Source organism: Sciurus vulgaris (assembly GCF_902686455.1).
Source record: "Sciurus vulgaris genome assembly, chromosome: 12".
Taxonomy (NCBI): Eukaryota; Metazoa; Chordata; class Mammalia; order Rodentia; family Sciuridae; genus Sciurus; species Sciurus vulgaris.
Genome location: NC_136473.1, coordinates 71,458,574 through 71,478,757, shown reverse-complemented (window position 1 = coordinate 71,478,757; position 20,184 = coordinate 71,458,574). Strand labels below are relative to the sequence as shown.

Here is a 20,184-nt window from a genome sequence, read left to right as displayed (position 1 = left end):
AAATACCTGATGTAAACACCTTATAAGAAGGAAAGATTTGGCTCATGGTTTCAGAGGCTTTATTTAGTCCATGGTCAGTCCACTCTATTGCTTTTGGGCCTGTGGCAAGGCAGTATCATGGTGGGAGCACATAGTGGGGGAAACTTCATACCTCATAGTGACCAGGAAGCAAACAGGAGGAAGGAGTCAGGGTCCCAGTGTCCCTTCCAAGGATACACACTTAGTGACCTAACTTCCTCAGTGGTGGAGTGCTTGCCTAGCATGTGCAAGACCTTGTGTTTCATCCCCAGTGGTGAAAAATAAAAAAATCCCCTCTGAGCAGTTTGGGGAATATTTCATTAATAAGAATATAATTTAGCAATTGCTCAAACATGAGAAAGAAAGATGTCAACAAGTAGTGGAAGATGAATAGTGGCAGTGAGTGGTCAAGGATATGTGGTAGGGTCATGCTTTTCAAAATGGGTCAGGTCCAGCTTAACAGGAGAAGTAAAGGAATGAGGTAGGCAAGGAAGAGTGGTATCAGGGTTCACCTGCCTTAAACCCGACTGCCTTTGTCATCACATCTTCCTTCATTTTTAAGTTTGAAATTCCTTGCCACTGGTTGTTGGACGACCCATATTTTATAAATAATGTCTATATAACTTTATTCCCAGATTTCCACTTTTAACTCTTTGCAGCATCTTCTTTGATATTTTTCAGATACCAAGCTTAAGGACTTTGCACCCAAAGGATTGTGCGAAATTCTGTATTATAGAATCCCTTGTAATCTTACCATACAGAGGAATATTACTATCAATACTTAATGTATCTTCCTAGACTGTTTTTTTAGTCTTTGCTTTTCGGTTAGAATTATAGTAGCCATACTGTTTTGCCATTTGTTTTTATATGTCATGAATACATTAGCATTGAAAGTCTTCATGATTTTAAAAAGCTGTATAATATTTAATCATAGGGAGGTATCATCTTCTATTGTTAGGAATTATCTCCAAATTTTCACTAATTTTTATGAGGAACATTCTTATACATGAATCTTTTTGCATATCTCTGATTGATTTTTGCATAAATTGCCAAATTTCTTTGGTGAAAGATATAAGCAGTACTTGTGCCTTTGATATGCTTTGCCAAATTGGCTTCCAAAAAGGTTAAGCCAGAAATCAAAATTTTTGTTTCTCCCAGTTTGGCTTAAAAAAAAAAAAAAAAAAAAGATAAAGAAAAAGATAAAAACCTTTTCCTAACCTGTTAGTATTTTTGTTGTTGTTTGCTTGCTTTTAAAGATTCTTTATTTTGAAACTAGGTAGAATTTGAGAAGTAAACATTTTGTGTAGAATATTTATTTTCTTATTTTTGCTATCTGAATTTCTCCCTAGATGTTTTAATGCTCTTGCTTTTCTGATATAATTTCATTTAATTATGATTCCCTTTGCTAATAAAATAAGATTGCAAAGATAAGAGGAAGTATGACTGTGTTCCTAGATTTTTGTGGTCAAAAGCCAAGAAACTGAGTACACATTAACTTTACCCCCTTGCCCTTTCGTATTATTGTTCTTGTTAGAAAGGAAAATGTGGCAAAGCATGAAATAAAACAATGTGATAGATGGTATGAAGGTTACAGTGACAAGACACTAGGGAACAGACAAAAGATCTGTAACACAGCATTTCCTTTCTTTTGTGATTAGCTGTATAGACCAGAACATTTGTTTTCAACTAAATTGTTGATTAGTAGATTATCTGGTCCACTGGTATCATGAAAGGATATAAATTTGCATTGAAATACATTAAATTATTAAAAAGCCTCTTATAAAGTATATATTTCTCAAAATAGTAGATGAATAACTTTTAAGATTGCTATAAAAGATTTTGATTATGAAGTACTGTCTGTATGGCTGAAATGTCAGGGAAATAAAATGATTTTCACTAGGTTCAATGAATTCCAGTTGAGATTGTGGGTTTTATGAAATCTGTTGCTTTTGGGGAATAGAATTAATACTTAATGGGGATTCTAAGGTTTGGGGAAAAAATGAAAACAAGATATATTGACAGGGTGCCAAAATAGTATCTAAAACTGATTTGAAAATTTAGCTTAGCTACCAGTCCTCTAACTTTATTTGATGTTAAGTAAACAATTTGAGTTTATAATAGAGGTTGGCAAACAATGGCCCTTGTTTTCCTATGGCCTATGAGCTAAGAATGATTTTTACATTTTTGTTTGAATAAACACTCCAAAGTATTATTTTGTGATGTAAAATTATATGAAATTAAAATTTCAGTATCCATAAATAAAGTTTTACTGGAATAAAGCCATGTTTATCTATTTATATGTAGTTGATAGCTGCTTTTGTGCTTCAACAGCAAAGTTGAATAACTATAACAGAGACCATATGGTTGGGAAAGCTTAAAATATTTTCTCTCTGACCCCTTATAGAAAAAAAGTTTACTGATCTCTGATCTTAGATTTGTATAGTCTAATCCACCTTTAGTTTTGATTTAGAATTTAACCCTAAGAAAATAATTTTCTTTTAAATGTATTTTCTTTCCAGAGAAACTTGGCAATTAATAGTCAGTGGTGATGCAGTTCTCATAGTTGTTCCCAAACTCTTTTTCTTGACATAACACAATTGTGACTCTTATATAATGCTTATAATTCGTGATTCTCAAAATGTGGTTTTCAGATTTCTGGATTTTCTTAAGGTCTTTTCAGGGTCTCCACAGGCAAAACTATTTTGATAATAATATTAGGGCATTCTTTGCCTTTCTACTATGTTGACAGTTGAACTGACTATGCAAAAGCAATGAGAGTAAAACTGCTGTGTCTGGACATGAATCAAGACCTAATTCAGCAATAAACATTACATATACTTGTAAAACCTATGCTAATTTTTCTTAAGAATATTTTTGATAAAGCAGTAAAAACTGTTAATTTTATTAAATATCAGCCTTTGGATACCTGTCTTCTTCAATATTTTGTGTGACAAAATAGGAAGTATGCATAAATCCCTTTGCATACTGAACTATCCAGAGTTGTCTTGAGGAAAAGTATTTGCACAGTTTTTGAAGCCATGAGCCAAACCACATGTTAATTTTTTTTGTGGGACACCATTTTGTTTGAAACAACAATTGGTGGACTATTGTTATTCAAACTTGTATATCTGGCAAAAATTTTTTTGAAAATGATTGAAGTGAGGTGACACTTAAAGGAAAACAACTCATAGAATTTGTTGCCAATGATAAAATTAGAGTTTTCAACCCCAAAGTAGGATTTTTGGATCATTGCCACTTTGGGTTTGACAGCTTTCATATACTTAAGATTTTCTGATGAGATTGGTGATGGTATTAACAGATGTGATTATTTTGGATATTGTAATAGTGCAATGTAGGGAAAACATTTGGAAGATCTGTGTAACTCAGTAAACCAGTATTTTCAATTTGTTGTGTTACAAACTTGAACATGGATAAAAGATTCATTCAGTATATAAGATAAATGAATGGATTTGAATATAATAAAAAAAGACATTTTATTGATAAAATTTTATATTTCACAGTACAGCTAGATTTAAGAAACTATCACTTGTGAAGTTTTGAGGTCTTATTAAAGAACAAAATCCACAGTAATCTGAAAAGACTACAAAAACACTGTTCCTTTTTCAATGGTATATCTATGTGACATTTTCTTCATATCTTTTGACCAAAACAACATATGATAACAAATGGTATGCAGAATCAGATATGAGGATCTACTCATCTTCTGTTAAGCTGGCTGTTAACAAGGTTTACAAAAATCTTCTCCCAGTAGATATTTTTGTTTTGTCACATAGAAGTTATTTTTCGTAGAATTTATGTTAACATGCAGTCCTTAATGTTTTATTTAAAAGTATTGCTCAGTCTTTCTTAGTAGAAATACAGTATTAGTAAGTATTTACAGATATAATCCAAATTACCAAAAGCTTTTTGGAATCACCATTTTTAAGAAAGAGAAAGGAAGTTCCAAGACCTGAAAGTTTGCTATATGTTGTACTTCATGCTTATTTACTATGAAATCAGTTAAATGGGAGAAGAAATTCTTGTTGTTATATAGTTTAGCAGCACTTATTATTCATTTTTTTGTCTGAAAATCAGTGTACAAATATAGTCCAGTGTTGTTTCTAAAAACCTGTGGGACAAGCCAAAACAAAATTTTGTAATATTTCAATTCTTTAAAAAATCTAAATAGCATGCATTTTTCAGATATGGATGGGTACAGAAGGTACACGTGAAGATGCATTATTTAATCATTATGTAATTTTTACTTAATTGTCATAGTGGTTATAATTTCATGGTAGTCTATTTTGGTTCATATGCATTAAAAGTTTCTCATCTAAAATTCTGCATAATAAGTAAATCATTAAGGAACTTCCTATTGGTCACTCAGTACGTTTTAAGAACTGGGATTAATTATCTTTTTGGTATGAATCCAAAGCTCTTACCCTTTGCACCTTATGATAATGCTGTTGTTTACAGCACCTGTGTGTGCACTCAACAGTTTTCAAGATCTTGGTTTTGACAAAGCTAGATCAACACTTTCTTCAATTTTAGTTTGGTGATTAAGGCAAACAAATTGTTTTCCAGAGTTATAAAGAGATGATATAAAAGTGAATGAACTAAGCTGAAATAAATTGCTAGACTCTGACTTCCATCAGTGAATTACAGCTTTCCTAATTGAATTGGATAGTATGAAAAAATGAATAGTTAGCATGATTTGTATTCTTTTGGCTGATGCTCAATGTAATATATTTACTCTTGTGATCATATTTCTAGGCTTCTCCAGTGACAGTGATCTGATATCTCTTACTGTTGATGTGGATTCTCTTGCCGAGTTAGATGATGGAATGGCTTCCAATCAAAATTCTCCCAGTAGAACTTTTGGTCTCAATCTTTCTTCGGATTCTTCAGCCTTAGGGGCTGTTGCTTCTGACAGTGAACCGAACAAAACAGAAGAAGAATGGGAAAGTCGTAGCCTCTTTCCTGGCAGTTTAAAAACTAAGCTGGGCAAGAGAGATTATTTGGAGAAAGCAGGAGAATTAATAAAGCTGGCTTTAAAAAAGGAAGAGGAAGACGACTATGAAGCTGCTTCTGATTTTTATAGGAAGGGAGTCGATTTACTCCTAGAAGGTGTTCAAGGTACAATTTTATCTACATTAATGTTTTGGCATGTTCTTATGTTGGTATGCGGGGAAAAATGTACATATAACTATCTTCTGTATAATCTTATATAGGAGCAGGAATGAAAAAGAGAAATTATTGAACTTCAAGTGAGATTATCAGAGGTACTAACTCTACACTTTGGTTAGTTAATCTACAAAAATGGGATTATTATTATTATTTTTTTTAACAAAGTCAACACATTGCCAAGTCTCTTGTATGAATAAGATTTGTTTTTTCTTACTTGACTACATTGTTCCCCAGGAAAATTCACAGAGATTCTCTGGTGCTTATACTCTCGTTGAAGAGATAAAATGATGTAGGCTTTAAACCAAGAGAGTAAAAGGTTCTTGGATTTGCCTTCCTCTCTGTTCTTTGTTAGTTGCAGTGAATTCTTACTTTATTAATGTAGATTAGAATGCAACTTAGTGTGTTTAAGTAGAATTTACCTTTTCCTTTTCTTTTTTATTTTATTTTTTTAAGTATCATCTTATTTTTGTCCCTTGCTTTTTTTTTTCATAGACGCAAAATGATATGCTTTGCAGTTACGTGACCTTTTGGACAAAATAATTGCAGGTTGATGTGACTTTCTTTCAATGGTTTTCTATCTAGATTGTCATTTTCGTTGTTGTCTGTGGTCTTTGACTTGAGAGTGCTATTCAGGTTACTACAGTCTCCTATATTACTAAACTTTTTACTACATACTTCCTTCTCACTGTGCCTGGTATCCTGTGGTCCACAGTCTTTTGTTTCACTCTTTCTAGGGTATAAACTTAACAATTGGCGTAAGGGTGTATACCAAACTATGAAATAGGTGGTGTGCCAGTTAGCAGTCCTAACTGCTTCTTGACCAAGTTTTTAACCAATTCTCCTGTTTTAGTCTTCGCGCCTATTTCCACAGCCAACTCGAATCACCAGTCCCTGAGCTTTTGGAGAGTTTTACTTTGACATGTTAAGTCAGGTATCTTTCTTGAGCTTCTTAAGTCAATTACCTCTCATCCATGTACTTTCTAGCTTTTAAAATTTTGTTGCTTTTTATTTGTTCTGGTGGGGTTTTGCTTTAAACAGATTCTGCTGCCATGTTAATGGAGTTACAGGAGGGAACACAGCTAAATAAATGTATTCAATTTGCCATCTTTAACTAGAAATTTAGATTTCACAATTGCTACTTTTTTTGGTGGGTCTGGGGATCAAAAAATGTAATGCTTTGTGGGTGTAGTAATAAAAGGAGTCGAAATATTTTTATTTAGTTTTTGGTTAGTAATTATTGTCTTACTGAAGTTGCTGACATGATCATTTGCAATCTCTTAACACAGTTTCCAATAATTGATTCTAATATTCATGTCCCATTAAATTTGTCATTACATAATTTTAACTGCCAATTTTAAGGTTTCTAATTGAGAAATAAATTCCAAAGTCACTTTTTCTCATGCTTTTATTACTAGATCATTTCAATTCCAGTTTTGTTTTTCAAATGGTTTCGTAGACTGTTGGAATGTTTGTTTGTTACTTACTGGTCTTAAAGCTGTACTCATTTGTCTTTGCCTTAACTCATCTTGGGTTGGGAGTTTAAAGAGAATATTAATTGCAAAAAAATCTGCTCTGATGTTTCTCCCTTTTTCCTCCTAGGTGCTATGTGCTAGAACTTCATTGGTGTTTAAATGACCTACATAGAACACACCAGTGTGCCATCTTTTAATTTAATTACATTTACTTATTTTTATTTTTAATATTTTTTTTAGTTATCAGTGGAACTTTAATTTATTTATATGTAGTGTTGAGTATCGAACCCAGGGCCCCACACATGCCAGGCAAGCACTCTACCACTGAGCCACAACTCCAGTCCTAGTGTGCCATCTTTTTGTCTAAAAGTTATCTGCATTTAATCTTTGAACACTTCATAATGTTACCACTTGATGGCACCAGAAAAATAAAAATCGTTGCTTCAAAATGAGAATTTTAAATACATATTGGCAAGTAACAAAGAATATTTCACTTAGTTACTTTGCTGGTTATAGTGCTTAATTATTTCTCCATTTGGGACTTGCTACTAAACCTACTAGACCTTTGTCTTAAGGAATTTTAACCATTTAAACATATTTCTCCTGTTTTTGACATGTCTGTCTTTCTGAAACCACAGTATGGATTCCCATTCTGGATTGGGTTTTATTGTTAATGGGCCATTGAATCCCTTATAGCTTTTAGTCTTTTTTTTTCGTTTATTCATAATGTGATAGTTTTATTCATTTCTTATTTATTACTATTCTTTTTTTTACTAAGCTGCCATCTTCAGAATTTTATCCAATATATAAAAGAACCTCTGTTTCAATCCTGATGGCTGTACATTCAACTTTGTGTCAAATGTAAAGTCAGGGCCATACTTCCAGTCTGTGTATTCTATTTAAAACTGTACCACCTAACAGACATATGGACATTATCCTTTAATTTGTGGGAAAATTGGGGGCTTTAGCTTGTGAACTTGATTTGACATTTGTGCTTAGAAAAGATGTTTCCTTGGGGAAAGTTTGTTCCAAGGGTACTGAAACATCATTAGAATCAGTAAAACCTATAGATAATTTTTAATTTAACTCTTTATAACAGTTGTTCCTGTGACCTTGAATTGGATTAGCATGCTTTGTAGTAAGTTATTTCCAGATAATTGCTAATCCATAGAAATTAATCTTTCAGAGCTATGTAGGAACACTTTACACAGAGATTTTTGGGGTTGGAAAATTTTGTTACTTTGCTTCTAAACTATTCATCCTAAAGGAGTTATCTGGGTTGTTAGTAGATCTGATAAAGGTCTTGATGTTTTTCTTCTTTAACTGGTGTTTGTGCAGCTGAAACTAGATGCAGAGCACAATAGCAGTGGTTCTCTTTGTCCATCCAACAGAGAAGCACACCTGGATAGTGGTAACTTCAAATTATCTTTTTGAACCTGGCACTTCTCTTACTCCTTAATCTGTCAGGTCTTTAAGGACTTGAGAGAGAAAATCTAAAAATCAAGGTAGAAGGAGTCAACTTGATCTTTGGAGAGAATGCTAAAGTATATATCATCCTTTCATATCCATCTTGTTATATATTACTACAAGTGGCTGATATGGTTAATCTGAATTCTCAGGTGGGCTTCCTGGAGTAGTTGTGATAACTATACACTGGCAAATGTATTGCATAAAGGTATTACTGAATGCTTAAACAATAACTCATTATCTGTTACATGCCTGTCACTGTATAAAGGTGTTTTTCTTATGTTATTTTAATCTTCAAGTCAGCTCCCTACGCTGAACCATGTCTTGGTCATACTGTGCTTTGTCTAAGGATACCAAAATTTAGAGGGTGCAGACATTTAATATAATGATTCTAAAAGCTTGGCACCTATTTAGCAAGAATAATTATTTAAAACAGGAAGCTACCAGATGGTGAGCATTGTTAGTAATACCCATCTGTGGGCTACATTATGAATTACAGAATTGATTTGAGAGCTGGTTTGGTATAGTTTGTTCCAGGTGCCAAAATTGCTTGTTTGTAAGGTAGTTGTTGTAATCCCCATTTTACAGGTGAAGGAACTAAGACTTGTATAAATTAAGCAATTTGCTCAGGGACACTGCCAGTTAGAGTTGAGCCAGAGTTTTAATCTAGGTCTTTCTAAATCTAAATGTTGTCATCTTTCTACTATACTGTGCCACTTCTCACACATTCCCCTCCTAATTAGATAAGCTTTTTAAAATGGAGAAGCAGCAATTCTCCAGTATCATATATACTTTGTTTTGAATATAGTTGTGGTTTAGATAGGCAGCATCCCCCAAAAGCTCCTGTGTTAGTGCAGGAATATTCAGAGGAAAAATAATTAGATTATGAGAGCTGTAACAGTCTATCGTAATTTGAATGGACTAACTGGTGGTTAACTCTAGGCAGGTGGGGCGTGACCAGAGGAAGTAGGAAACTGGGAGCATTCCCTGAAAGGGTTCATCTTCCCTGCAGACCCTCCCACTTCCTGTCTCGGCTTCCTGGTTTCCTTGCGTGGAGCAATGCTCCTTCCTTCGATGTGCCTTTCTGCCATGATGTTCTGCCTGACCTTGAGCTCAGAGTAGTGGAGTCAGCTGACCAAAGGTTGAACCTCTGTAACTGTGAGCCTAATAAACTTCCCTCCTTTTAAATTCTTCATGTTAGGTATTTTGGTCACAGAATTGAAAACCTAATATTCATTTTTTCCATCTTCCATTTGTTTTTCTGTTTATTTACCCATCTACCCACCAAGTTGATCATTCGTAAGCATTTATTACTCTTAGGTACAGATTCTGTGATAGGGAATATAAAATGTTTTTCTTGTGAAAATATAAAATACTACTGAGTGGTGCACCTTCTAAATGAGATCTTTTTGTCAACTCTGTAGCATGTTAATATGATCCATGAGTATGTAGTATTTATCTCATTGAAACTATTCAGTAGATGTGCTGCTGTAGCCATCCCTGTTCCTTTTTTAAAATTTGGTGCAAATTCCAAAATTTTCTAATCCTTTCCTTCCTTTTCCCTGCCCTCCTTATTCTTTCTTTATCCTCCTTTCCACTTTCTTCTCCTCTTGTTTCCATTGAAATCTCTTGCATATGTCTTGAGTTAAATTTATAATGAAAAGACCTCCCAGATATCATTCATAGCTAACTTTTCTTTGAAAATTTTATTGATATTTTTAATCAGTGGATCATTTCTGATGTTAATACTCAGCTTAGAGATGCAAACCATTTTCTGCCATTCTTTTCTGTTAAATGGCCTAAATAAACAACACCAACCCATTTTTTATAATTGCCCTATTCCTAAGTAGATGTGTGCTAGGCTCTTAGGGACATCTAGTCATTTTTCAAAAACTGTGACCTTGTGTGTTCAGGTTCACCGTATCATTCTGTCTTTCTTATTGGATATTGATTAGTCTTCCTGGGTAAAAACCAAAACCCACCTCTACTTCCATATTTCTTTTAAGTCACTTAAACTAGTTCCAGATTGAACTATATTCTGTAGATTTGTTTCTAGAACATGTCTAGGTCCTTTAAATGTGGCTAGTCTCTATGTACTCATAGTAATATATAGTCAAGTGCTGTAAAAAGCAGCTGAGACTATTGATTTATTCCTTTGAATGAGAATTACTCAAATATTTGGAAATGAAAAGGATAGCTTTGTTTGCTTTAGTTTAGAATGGATGGACGTGAGAAAGGTAATCAGTCTTGATTTGATAAAGGGAAGAATGTCATATGATATTGTATTGTCGAATTTCAGAAATTAAAAATTATAACTTTGTGGTTTATTTGAGTTATTTACAGTGTTCGTTAACTCAGAAGATATTGTGAAAGTATTTTCCTGTTGACTTGAAGTTCTTGCCCACTTTGGCATAAGTCTAGCAAACCAAAAGCTACGTTTTTAATGGGTGATAGTGGTGTGATCATCTAGCCTTCAAATGAATTGACTTTTAACTTTTTAAAATTTATGAACCCCTTTGAGGTTTTTTCTTTTTTGCAATATTATTCTAACTATTTAGGGCTATTTAAGGCTCCTTGACAAATCATATAAATTTGAGAATTACTTTTTCCTTTTGTATAAAAAAAGGCAGTTGGAATTTTGATAGGAATTGTGCTAAATCTGTAAGTTTTGGAAGTATTATCTCAACAATGTTAAATCTTATCTTTGAAGACAGGAGTCTTTTCACTTGTTTATATCTTCTTTAATTTTCTTCAACAGTGTTTGTGGGTTTTCAGTGTATAAGTTTTACCTCCTGGGTTAAATTTATTCCTAGGCATTTTATTTTTTGAAATTTGTTGCAAATGGAATTTAAAAAATGTCTTTTTCTCTTCAAGGATGGGGATATAGCTTAGTGGTAGAGTGCTTGCTTAGCATGCACAGGGTCCTGGGTTTGATTCCTAGCAACACACACACACACACACAATAATAATAAAATAAATAAAAATTTTGTTTGTTCATTCCTAGTGTGTATCCGTTCAGCTGGTTTTTGCGTGTTGATCTTCTTTCTAGCAGTATTTGGAATTTGCTTATTAGCTCTAGTTGTTTTTATTGTGGATTTTTTGGGTTTCCTATACATAGAGTAAGTTGTCTGTGAACAGAGATAGTTTTGCTTCTTCCTTTTTAATTTGAATATTGTTTTCTCTCTTTTTCTTCTCTAATGCTCTGGCTAGAACTTCCAGTACAGTGAAGAATATTCAGAAAGCAGATGTCCTTATCTTGTTCCTGATCTTAGGGGCAAAACTTTTATTAATCTTTTATCACCGAGTATGAGGTTAACTGTTGGTTTTTCATAGATCCTTTATCATGTTGAGGAAATTCATTTTGTTCCTAGGTTTTGAATGTTCCATTGTGAAAGGGTATTGAATTCTGTTAGTTGTTTTTTCTGCATCAGCTGAAATGACTATCTTTTCCCCACTTTTGCTCTAATAATATGTATATTATATTAATTTTCTTATATTAAACCACTCTTGCATTTCTAGGATAAATCACATTTGCCATAGAGATTTACATCCTAAATTTGAAGCCTATTATACCTTTTGGTATCTCTTCTATATTTTTATCATTGTAATATAGTTGGAAAAGAAGTACTACTCATTGAAGTTTGAACTTTCTGTCCATCTTCATCTGGAGCTTGAGATCGCTGAGATTTCGTCAAAGAGGAGCACTATAAAACAAATTCAGAATGTTTCTGTCTGAAAATTTCTACAGCCTTTTCTGTTGAAAAACAATTTGTATTCACTATAATTCAATAAATCACCTTAGTTGAGAATTTTTCAGATCTTCACTGTTTTGAAACTGGCTAAAAAAGAGCATTTTAAAACAGTAAAATTGAGTTTTTAAAAAAACAGATTTGAAACAATTTAAATATGCTACTTACCCTTCTGTCTTTTCCTCCCCATCAGCATTCTGGTTTTTCCTTTTCCTTGGTTGACCCAATAGAAGAAAGCAGTTACTAATGCAGTGAACTCAGAAGGAACTGTTTCATAGCTTCAGAGAGGACATTAGATTCTCTATTCTTGATGTTCACAAATAAAAAGAGCTGCCTTTTAAATTACCCAGTACTCAGATCAGTGCTTCTTTTAGGTTTTATGTTAGGTTGGACTCTTTCAGTTACGGGTAACAAAACCCTAAGCAACTCAAAGAAGCTCACATAGAAAAGAGTTTAGCCCGCAGAAATGAGTGTTCCATTGGTTCCATACAGCTTGATTCAGGTGTTTAAGAAATGTCACCTGGGCTCTTGCCTCTTTGTTTGCCTGTCTCTGAACACACCTTGTACATGCTATTCCCTTTCTCTCATTTGATCCTCAGAATCCTAGGAAAGAGGGAACTTTCCACCATTGCTGTAACAAAGGCCCCAGGAAGGACTGGCCTGGCATGAGTCATGTGGTTCCACTTTTGCTTTTTAACCTGGTTAGGCATAGGTTATTTGGTCATCTCTGGGAAGGTGGACAGAACTATGTGTGATGAACCTTATGAATTGAACATAACAGAATGTGGGAGGAGTGGACCACAACAAGGAACAAACAAAACAAATTAAAATGTCATCTTTTACTTTTGTTCCTGACTCAACAATGCCATTGATTATTCTTTCTCTCCTTGCCTTTAAAAAGTGTTGCTTTTTTTTTTTTTAATGATTTTTAGATGTTGATAGACCTTTATTTAATTAATTTATTTATTTATATGTGGTGCTGAGACTCAAACCCAGTGCCTCACACATACTAGGCAAGTGCTCTGCCACTGAGCCAAACCCCAGCCCCTACTTTGATTATTTATATGTTTTATTTTACATGTTTCTTAAACTATAATTCTCTAGAGAACAGGCATCTAGCTATTTAAACTTTTAAGTGAAGTATAATTATGTAAACTGAAAAGTACATATGTATATGGCTTAAGGTATTTTCACATAAGGAAAGCACCTGTGTAAATGGCATCTGGATCAAGAGGCAGAACTTGATCAGTGCTGTAGACACTTCCTCATCTCCTCTTCCAGTTTCTGCTTCTCTGAAGGTAGTTGTTATCCTGATCTCTTAATAGCATTGAGTGGATAAGGTGTGATTTCTTCTCGTTATTTTTTGCAGGGCAGGGTTCTCATGTCCTTCGTTTTGCTTCTCTCTCTCACTGCCACATCTTCCAGAGGTATCACTCCTTTTCCACGTATCTGATTTTTTTCCCAGGAAGAAAGCTTTACCAAGCCTCTTACTTTTGGTTCTACTCACTTCCAGGTCCTTCTTTATAGATCGTGCCAAGTTGGCAGTCGGAAGACTGCCAAGTTGCAATCCGTGTTTAGTATTTTGGCATTTAGTTGGGGTAGTTTTTTCATGTGCTTTGGTTTTGGTTTAGGTCTTCTATGCCCCTCCTTGGCAAACTGCCACCCCCACCTGCCCCCTGTGCACTTACAGGGAATCCCTTAAGCTTTTTCTTCCTGGCCTCCATATCACTGGCCTATGACAGTGGGCCCTGGGAGCTCTGTTATAATTTGGTTTATTTCCTTGTTTACAGATAATCTTAACAGTCATGGTATTCTTTGTTTCCTAATAATACTGAAAATGTGTCAAATGTGGGTTTATTTGTTCTTTTGAATTTTTTTGTTTTTTGAGATGTTATGTGGGAAAATTTGAAATTGGGTAGCTGCCATTGTCCTCCAGACCTAAAAGTCAACATAGATGGTTTTTTGAGTGTTCAACAACTTTACTCAGTTGTGTATTATACATTATGTATTATCATTTTAATATATTACTTTGATTGCTGAGATTTGTTCATGATTTATGTATATTTTTGTTTTTCATATATATGTATGTTCAATGAACTAAGAAGTAGTTATAGACATCATGACTTTCATCCCTTAGCTTATGTAATCAGAAAATAGGGTTGTTCTTCTACATAGTCACAAGGCAATTCACATACTTTACAAATGTGAGAACAGTTCTATAGGAAGAATTTTTTTGTTTTTCCAGTACTGGGGATCGAACCCAGGGGTATTTTTCCACTGTGCTACATCCCTATCCTCAGTTCTTTTTATTTTATTTTGAGATAGAGTTTTGCTTATTTGCCCAGACTGGCCTCTGACTTGAGATTCTCCTGCCTCAATTTCCTGAGTTGCTGGAATTACAGGTGTGTGCCACCATACCTGGCTATGAAAAGGATTTTAATAGTGGATTCAGTTCTTTAACTGTTAAAACAGGATATCTGTAAAGGAGGATATCCTTTCTTATTTTGTCAACTTTGGTGAATTGAATTTTTTCAAGAAATTTATTTCATACAAATGGGTAGATTTATTAATTGTAGCAATTTTTAAAAATAGCCTCACATCTTTGATGTGTGTTGTATCTTTCTTGATGTTGGTAATTTGTCATATTTTTCTTTTGCCTTTAATCAGATATATTAAGAGATTTATCAGTTTTATTAATGTTAAAAAGAATCAGCTCTTAACTTTTTTGTTGTTGTTGTTGAGTTGCCCACGCTGACTGGCCTCAGAATGATCTTCCTGTCTCAGCCTCTCTAGTTAAGCAGGGACTACAAGTGTACACTTACCTTTTAACCTTTTAAAAAACAATTATTATTATTTTTTTTAATTTAAGACTTTCTTTTCTTTATTTCCTTTCTTCTATTTACTTTGACCTGTTTGCTTTTGAGTTAGAGGCTTACATATTTGAGGTTTTTTTTGTTAAAAATCATAAATTTATGGCAGAGTAATATTCCATTGTATATCTATATGCCACAGTTTCTTTATCCATTCATCAGTTGAAGGACATCTAGGTTGGTTCCACAATCTGGCTATGGTGAATTGAGCAGCTATGAACATTGATGTGGCTGTATCTCTGTAGTATGCTGATTTTAAGTCCTTTGGGTATAGGCCAAGGAGTGGGATAGCTGGGTCAAATGGTGGTTCTATTCCAAGCTTTCTGAGGAGTCTCCATACTGCTTTCCAGAGTGACTGCACTAATTTGCAACCCCACCAGCAATGTATGAGTGTACCTTTTTCCCCACATCCTCGCCAACACCTGTTGTTGCTTGTGTTCTTGATAATCGCTGTTCTAATTGGGGTGAGATGAAATCTTAGGGTAGTTTTGATTTGCATTTCTCTTATTTCTAGAGATGTTGAACATTTTTTCATATATCTGTTGATTGCTTGTAGATCTTCTTCTGTGAAGTATCTGTTCATTTCCTTAGCCCATTTGTTGATTGGATTATTTGTATTCTTGGTGTAGAGTTTTTTGAGTTCTTTATATATTCTGGAAATTAGAGCTCTATCTGAAGTATGAGTGGCAAAGATTTTCTCCCACTCTGTAGGCTCTCTCTTCACATTACTGATAGTTTCCTTTGCTGAGAGAAAGCTTTTTAGTTTGAATCTATCCCAGTTGTTGATTCTTGCTTTTATTTTTTGTGCTATGGGAGTCCTGTTAAGGAAGTCTGATCCTAAACCAAAAAGTTGAAGGTTTGGACCTACTTTTCCTTCTATAAGATGCAGGGTCTCTGGTCTGATTCCGAGGTCCTTGATCCATTTTGAGTTGAGTTTTGTGCAGGGTGAGAGATAGGGGTTTAATTTCATTCTGTTGCATATGGATTTCCAGTTTTCCCAGCACCATTTGTTGAAGAGGCTATCTTTTCTCCATTTCATATTTTTGACCCCTTTGTCTAATATGAGAAAATTGTATTTATTTGGGTTTGTGTCCATGTCCTCTATTCTGTACCATTGATCTACCTGTCTATTTTGGTACCAATACCATGCCATTTTTGTTACTATTGCTTTGTAATAGAGTTGAAGATCTGGTATTGCGATACCCCCTGCTTCACTCTTTCTACTGAGGATTGCTTTAGCTATTCTGGGTTTCTTATTCTTCCAGATGAATTTCATAATTGCTTGCTCTATTTCTGTAAGGTACATCATTGGGATTTTAATTGGAATTGCATTGAATCTGTATAGCACTTTAGGTAGTATGGCCATTTTGACAATATTAATTCTTCCTATCCAAGAACATGGGAGATCTTTCCATCTTCTAAGGTTTTCTTTAATTTCTTTCTTTAGTGTTCTGTAGTTCTCATTGTAGAGGTCTTTCACCTCTTTTGTGAGATTGATTCCCAAGTATTTTATTTTTTTCGAGGCTATTGTGAATGGGGTAGTTTTCCTAATTATTCTTTCCAAAGATTCATCACTTATGTATAAAAATGCATTGGATTTATGAGCATTGATCTTGTAACCTGCTACTTTACTGAATTCACTTATGAGTTCTAAGAGTTTTCTGGTGGAATTTCCAGGTTCCTCTAAATATATAATCATGTCATCAGCGAACAGGTATAGTTTGAGTTCTTCTTTTCCAATTCCTATCCCTTTAATTTCTTTGGTTTGTCTAATTGCTCTGGCTAGAGTCTCAAGGACGATGTTGAATAGAAGTGGTGAAAGAGGGCATCCCTGCCTTGTTCCAGTTTTTAGGGGGAATGCTTTCAGTTTTTCACCATTTAGAATGATATTGGCCATGGGCTTAGCGTAGATGGCCTTTACAATGTTAAGGAATGTTCCCACTACCCCAATTTTTTCTAGTGTTTTGAGCATGAAGGGATGCTGTATTTTATCAAATGCTTTTTCTGCATCTATTGAAATAATCATGTGATTTTTAACCTTTGTTGATTCAGTATACATTTAGGATTATGTACTGTCTACTAAATACTCCTTTAGCTACAATAAACACACTTTGATATATCCCCATTATTATCAGTTCAAATATTTTCTTTCTGTTTTGATTTTTTTCCTTATCCCATCTTATTTGTTTTCTGTTGCTACTTTAACAAATTGCTATAAATTTAATGATGTACAACACAATTTATGATTTTATGGTTTGGAGGTTTGAAATCTGACATGAATCTCACTGGGCTAAAATCAAAGTACAAACAGGACTACATACTTTTCTGGGCACTTTTAGGGGAGAATCTGTTGTCTTGCTTTTTCTAGCTTCTAAACAGTTGGATTTTGGTCTTCCTGCATCTTAAGAGCCAGCAGTCTTGCCTCTTTCTGACTGTTCTCCTATAGTTACATCTCACTCAGATTATCTGGAAAGATTATCTGATTTTAAGGACCCATATGATTTTCTTGAGGCCCTGTTGGTAATCCAGGATAATTGCCATATCTCTCAGTGTTTAACCTTAATCACATTTGAACGGTTTCTTTAAGTAAAGGAGTGTATTCATAGATTCTGTACTTAGGATGTGAGCATCTTTAGGGATCATTCATTATTCTGCCTATTGTACCTGTGAATTACTTCGAAGTGTATCATAAGTTTATTATTTAGTTTTCTGGAAGTTGGAGTTTTCTGGTTATCTTTTTGTGACTGCTCAACTTCATAGTCTACATTATTAACTTAGTCTGAATTATTCCAGTGTTTTGAAATTTGTTGAGGTTTTCTTTTTGGTTAAACCTTCCTGCCTTTTTTTTTTTTGGGTGGGATACCAGGGACTGAACTCAGGGGCACTCGACCGCTGAGCCACATCCCCAACCCTATTTTGTATTTTATTTAGAGACAGGGTCTCACTGAGTTGCTGCTTAGTGCCTGGATTTTGCTGAGACTGGCTTTGAACTTGAGATCCTCCTGCCTTAGCCTCCCTAGCTGCTGGGATTACAGGTGTACTCCACTGCACCAGGCCCATCCTGCCTTTTTTGATCATTTCTTTTCAGAGCTTTGAAATGGTGTGGATGATATTAAAACATAATCTCAGAGTTTTGTGATATGGTGATCTGTAACATCACATATTTTTTCCTTTTTTATAGGAAATTTTCTTACCTTTTAGTTGTTTGTGCTTTATTCTTGACAATTAACCAGAAATGTCTTGATTATAGAATAGCCAGAGGTACAGACATTAAATCAATTTTTGAATTTATGGGTGTGATTAAATAATTCTCTGATTAATTAGAGTATACTTTTTTTTTGGCTCATGGAAGAAAAGTCCATAAATACAGCAAAATCGTGTTATAAAAGTTATCTTGAATGAATTCAGATCAGTGATTTCTTCTGCAAAGCAATGAAGAACACAGACTGAGTACCTGGAAGAAATAGAAGCAGAGATTAGAAACAAAGAGCCCTGAATTGGATTTTTATTGTAGTTTATTGGTTTGATAGTTGGAGGGAGAACAATGCCCTGACCTGCACTGCTGATAAAGGGCCCGTCTTTACCTAGGCTACAGAAAGTCAGATTAGAAGAAATAAATAATGAGCAGAGACAAAGCTGTGACAGGATATCCTAATAGTTCTTTTAAATGAAATGATCTAGTGATATAGGAAATAGAATATAGAATTCGTGTAGTGTAATCTAGCAAGCCAGGTCATATTAGTTCCATGCTCTGGCAGACACCTGAGTAGATGTGTGGGAAGAAATCTTACTTTATAGACAAATTGAATCATTAAGAATTTGTTGTTCCTGATCTTAAGTGACCCTTAATACTTCCTTTGCATTCTTTTGTTACTTAACATTCTTTTGTTAACTCACTTGCCCACATCTTTGCCCCTTCTTATTACTTATTCTTTCTAATCTTACTTTCTGTAGCCAAGAAAAATGTTTAATGTAGGGAAAGAAAACAAAACAAAACAAAACAAAACAAAACATATCTTTTGAGAATTCTGTACCTATCAAAAACCACTTTCGAATAGACACTTCACAGAAGATCTACAAGTAATCAACAAACATATGGAAAAATGTTCAACATCTCTAGTAATAAGAGAAATGCAAATCAAAACCACCCTAAGATTCCATCTCACCCCAATTAGAATGGCGATTATCAAGAATACGAGCAACAACAGGTGTTGGCAAGGATGTGGGGAGAAAGGTACATTCATACATTGCTGGTGGGGCTGCAAATTAGTGCAGCCACTCTGGAAAGCAGTGTGGAGATTCCTTAGAAAACTTGGAATGGACCCTCCATTTGACCCTGCTATCCCACTCCTTGGCCTATACCCATAGGACTTAAAATCAGCATACTACAGACATACAGCCACATCAATGTTCATAGCTGCTCAGTTCACAATAGCCAGTCTGTGGAATCAACCTAGATGCCCTTCAATTGATGAGTGGATAAAGAAACTGTGGTATATATATACAATGGAATATTACTCAGCCATAAAGAACGATAAAATTATGGCATTTGCAGGCAAATGGATGAAATTGGAGAATATCATGCTAAGTGAGATAGGCCAATCTCAAAAAGCCAAAGGACGAATGATATCGCTAATAAATGGATGATGACACATAATGGACGGGAGGGAAGGGTTAGTGTTAGTTTTAGAGTTAGGGTTAGGGAGGGGGGCAAGTATGGAGGAAGGAAGCACTGTATAGAGGGAAAAGAGGGCTGGGAGGGGTGGGGGGAAGGGAAAAAATAACAGAATGAATCAAACAACATTGCTCTATGTAAATTTATGATTACACAAATGGTATGCCTTTACGTCATGTACAAACAGAGAAACAACATGTATCCCATTTGTTTACAATAAAAAAAAAAAAAACACTTTCACAAGTGAGGACAAAATAACTGGATGCAGTGCAATTGCCTGTAATCCCAGCTAATCTGGAGGTGGAAGCAGGAGGCTCAGTTGAGGGTGAGTTTGAAGTCAACTTGGGCAATATGATGAGGCTTTGCCTCCAAATAAGCAAACAAACGACAAAACCAAACAACAAAGGAGGCAAAACTGTTATTTGAGATGATGAACATATTTATTTTTTTGATGGTGCTGTCTTCCTGTGTTTTTCTTGGTTAGTTTAGCTAGAATTTTGTAGGTTTTGTTGATCTTTTCAAAGAAATGATTTTTAAAAATGATTTTTTGGTTCATTATAATTATACATAATAGTGGGATCCATTGTGACATATCTGAGCATGCACATAATTTTTGTAATTCCCTAGTACTTCCCCTTTCCCTCTGCTTGTCCTCCCTCTGTTCCTCTTGCTCTGTTCTCCTGGTCTTCCTTCTATTATTTTTAATTAGTGCATCATGATTATATATAAAAGGGGATTAATTTTGA

General features: G+C 34.5%; 1 protein-coding gene across 1 annotated transcript in view; it reads left to right on the top strand.

The window, feature by feature from the left end:
• The window catches only part of RPS6KC1 (ribosomal protein S6 kinase C1), a 209,600-nt gene that overhangs the window by 69,416 nt on the left and 120,000 nt on the right, over positions 1-20,184 (top strand). Inside the window, 1 exon segment of the mRNA XM_079107120.1 lies at positions 4,792-5,154. Coding sequence (XP_078963246.1) covers positions 4,792-5,154 — 363 coding nt within the window.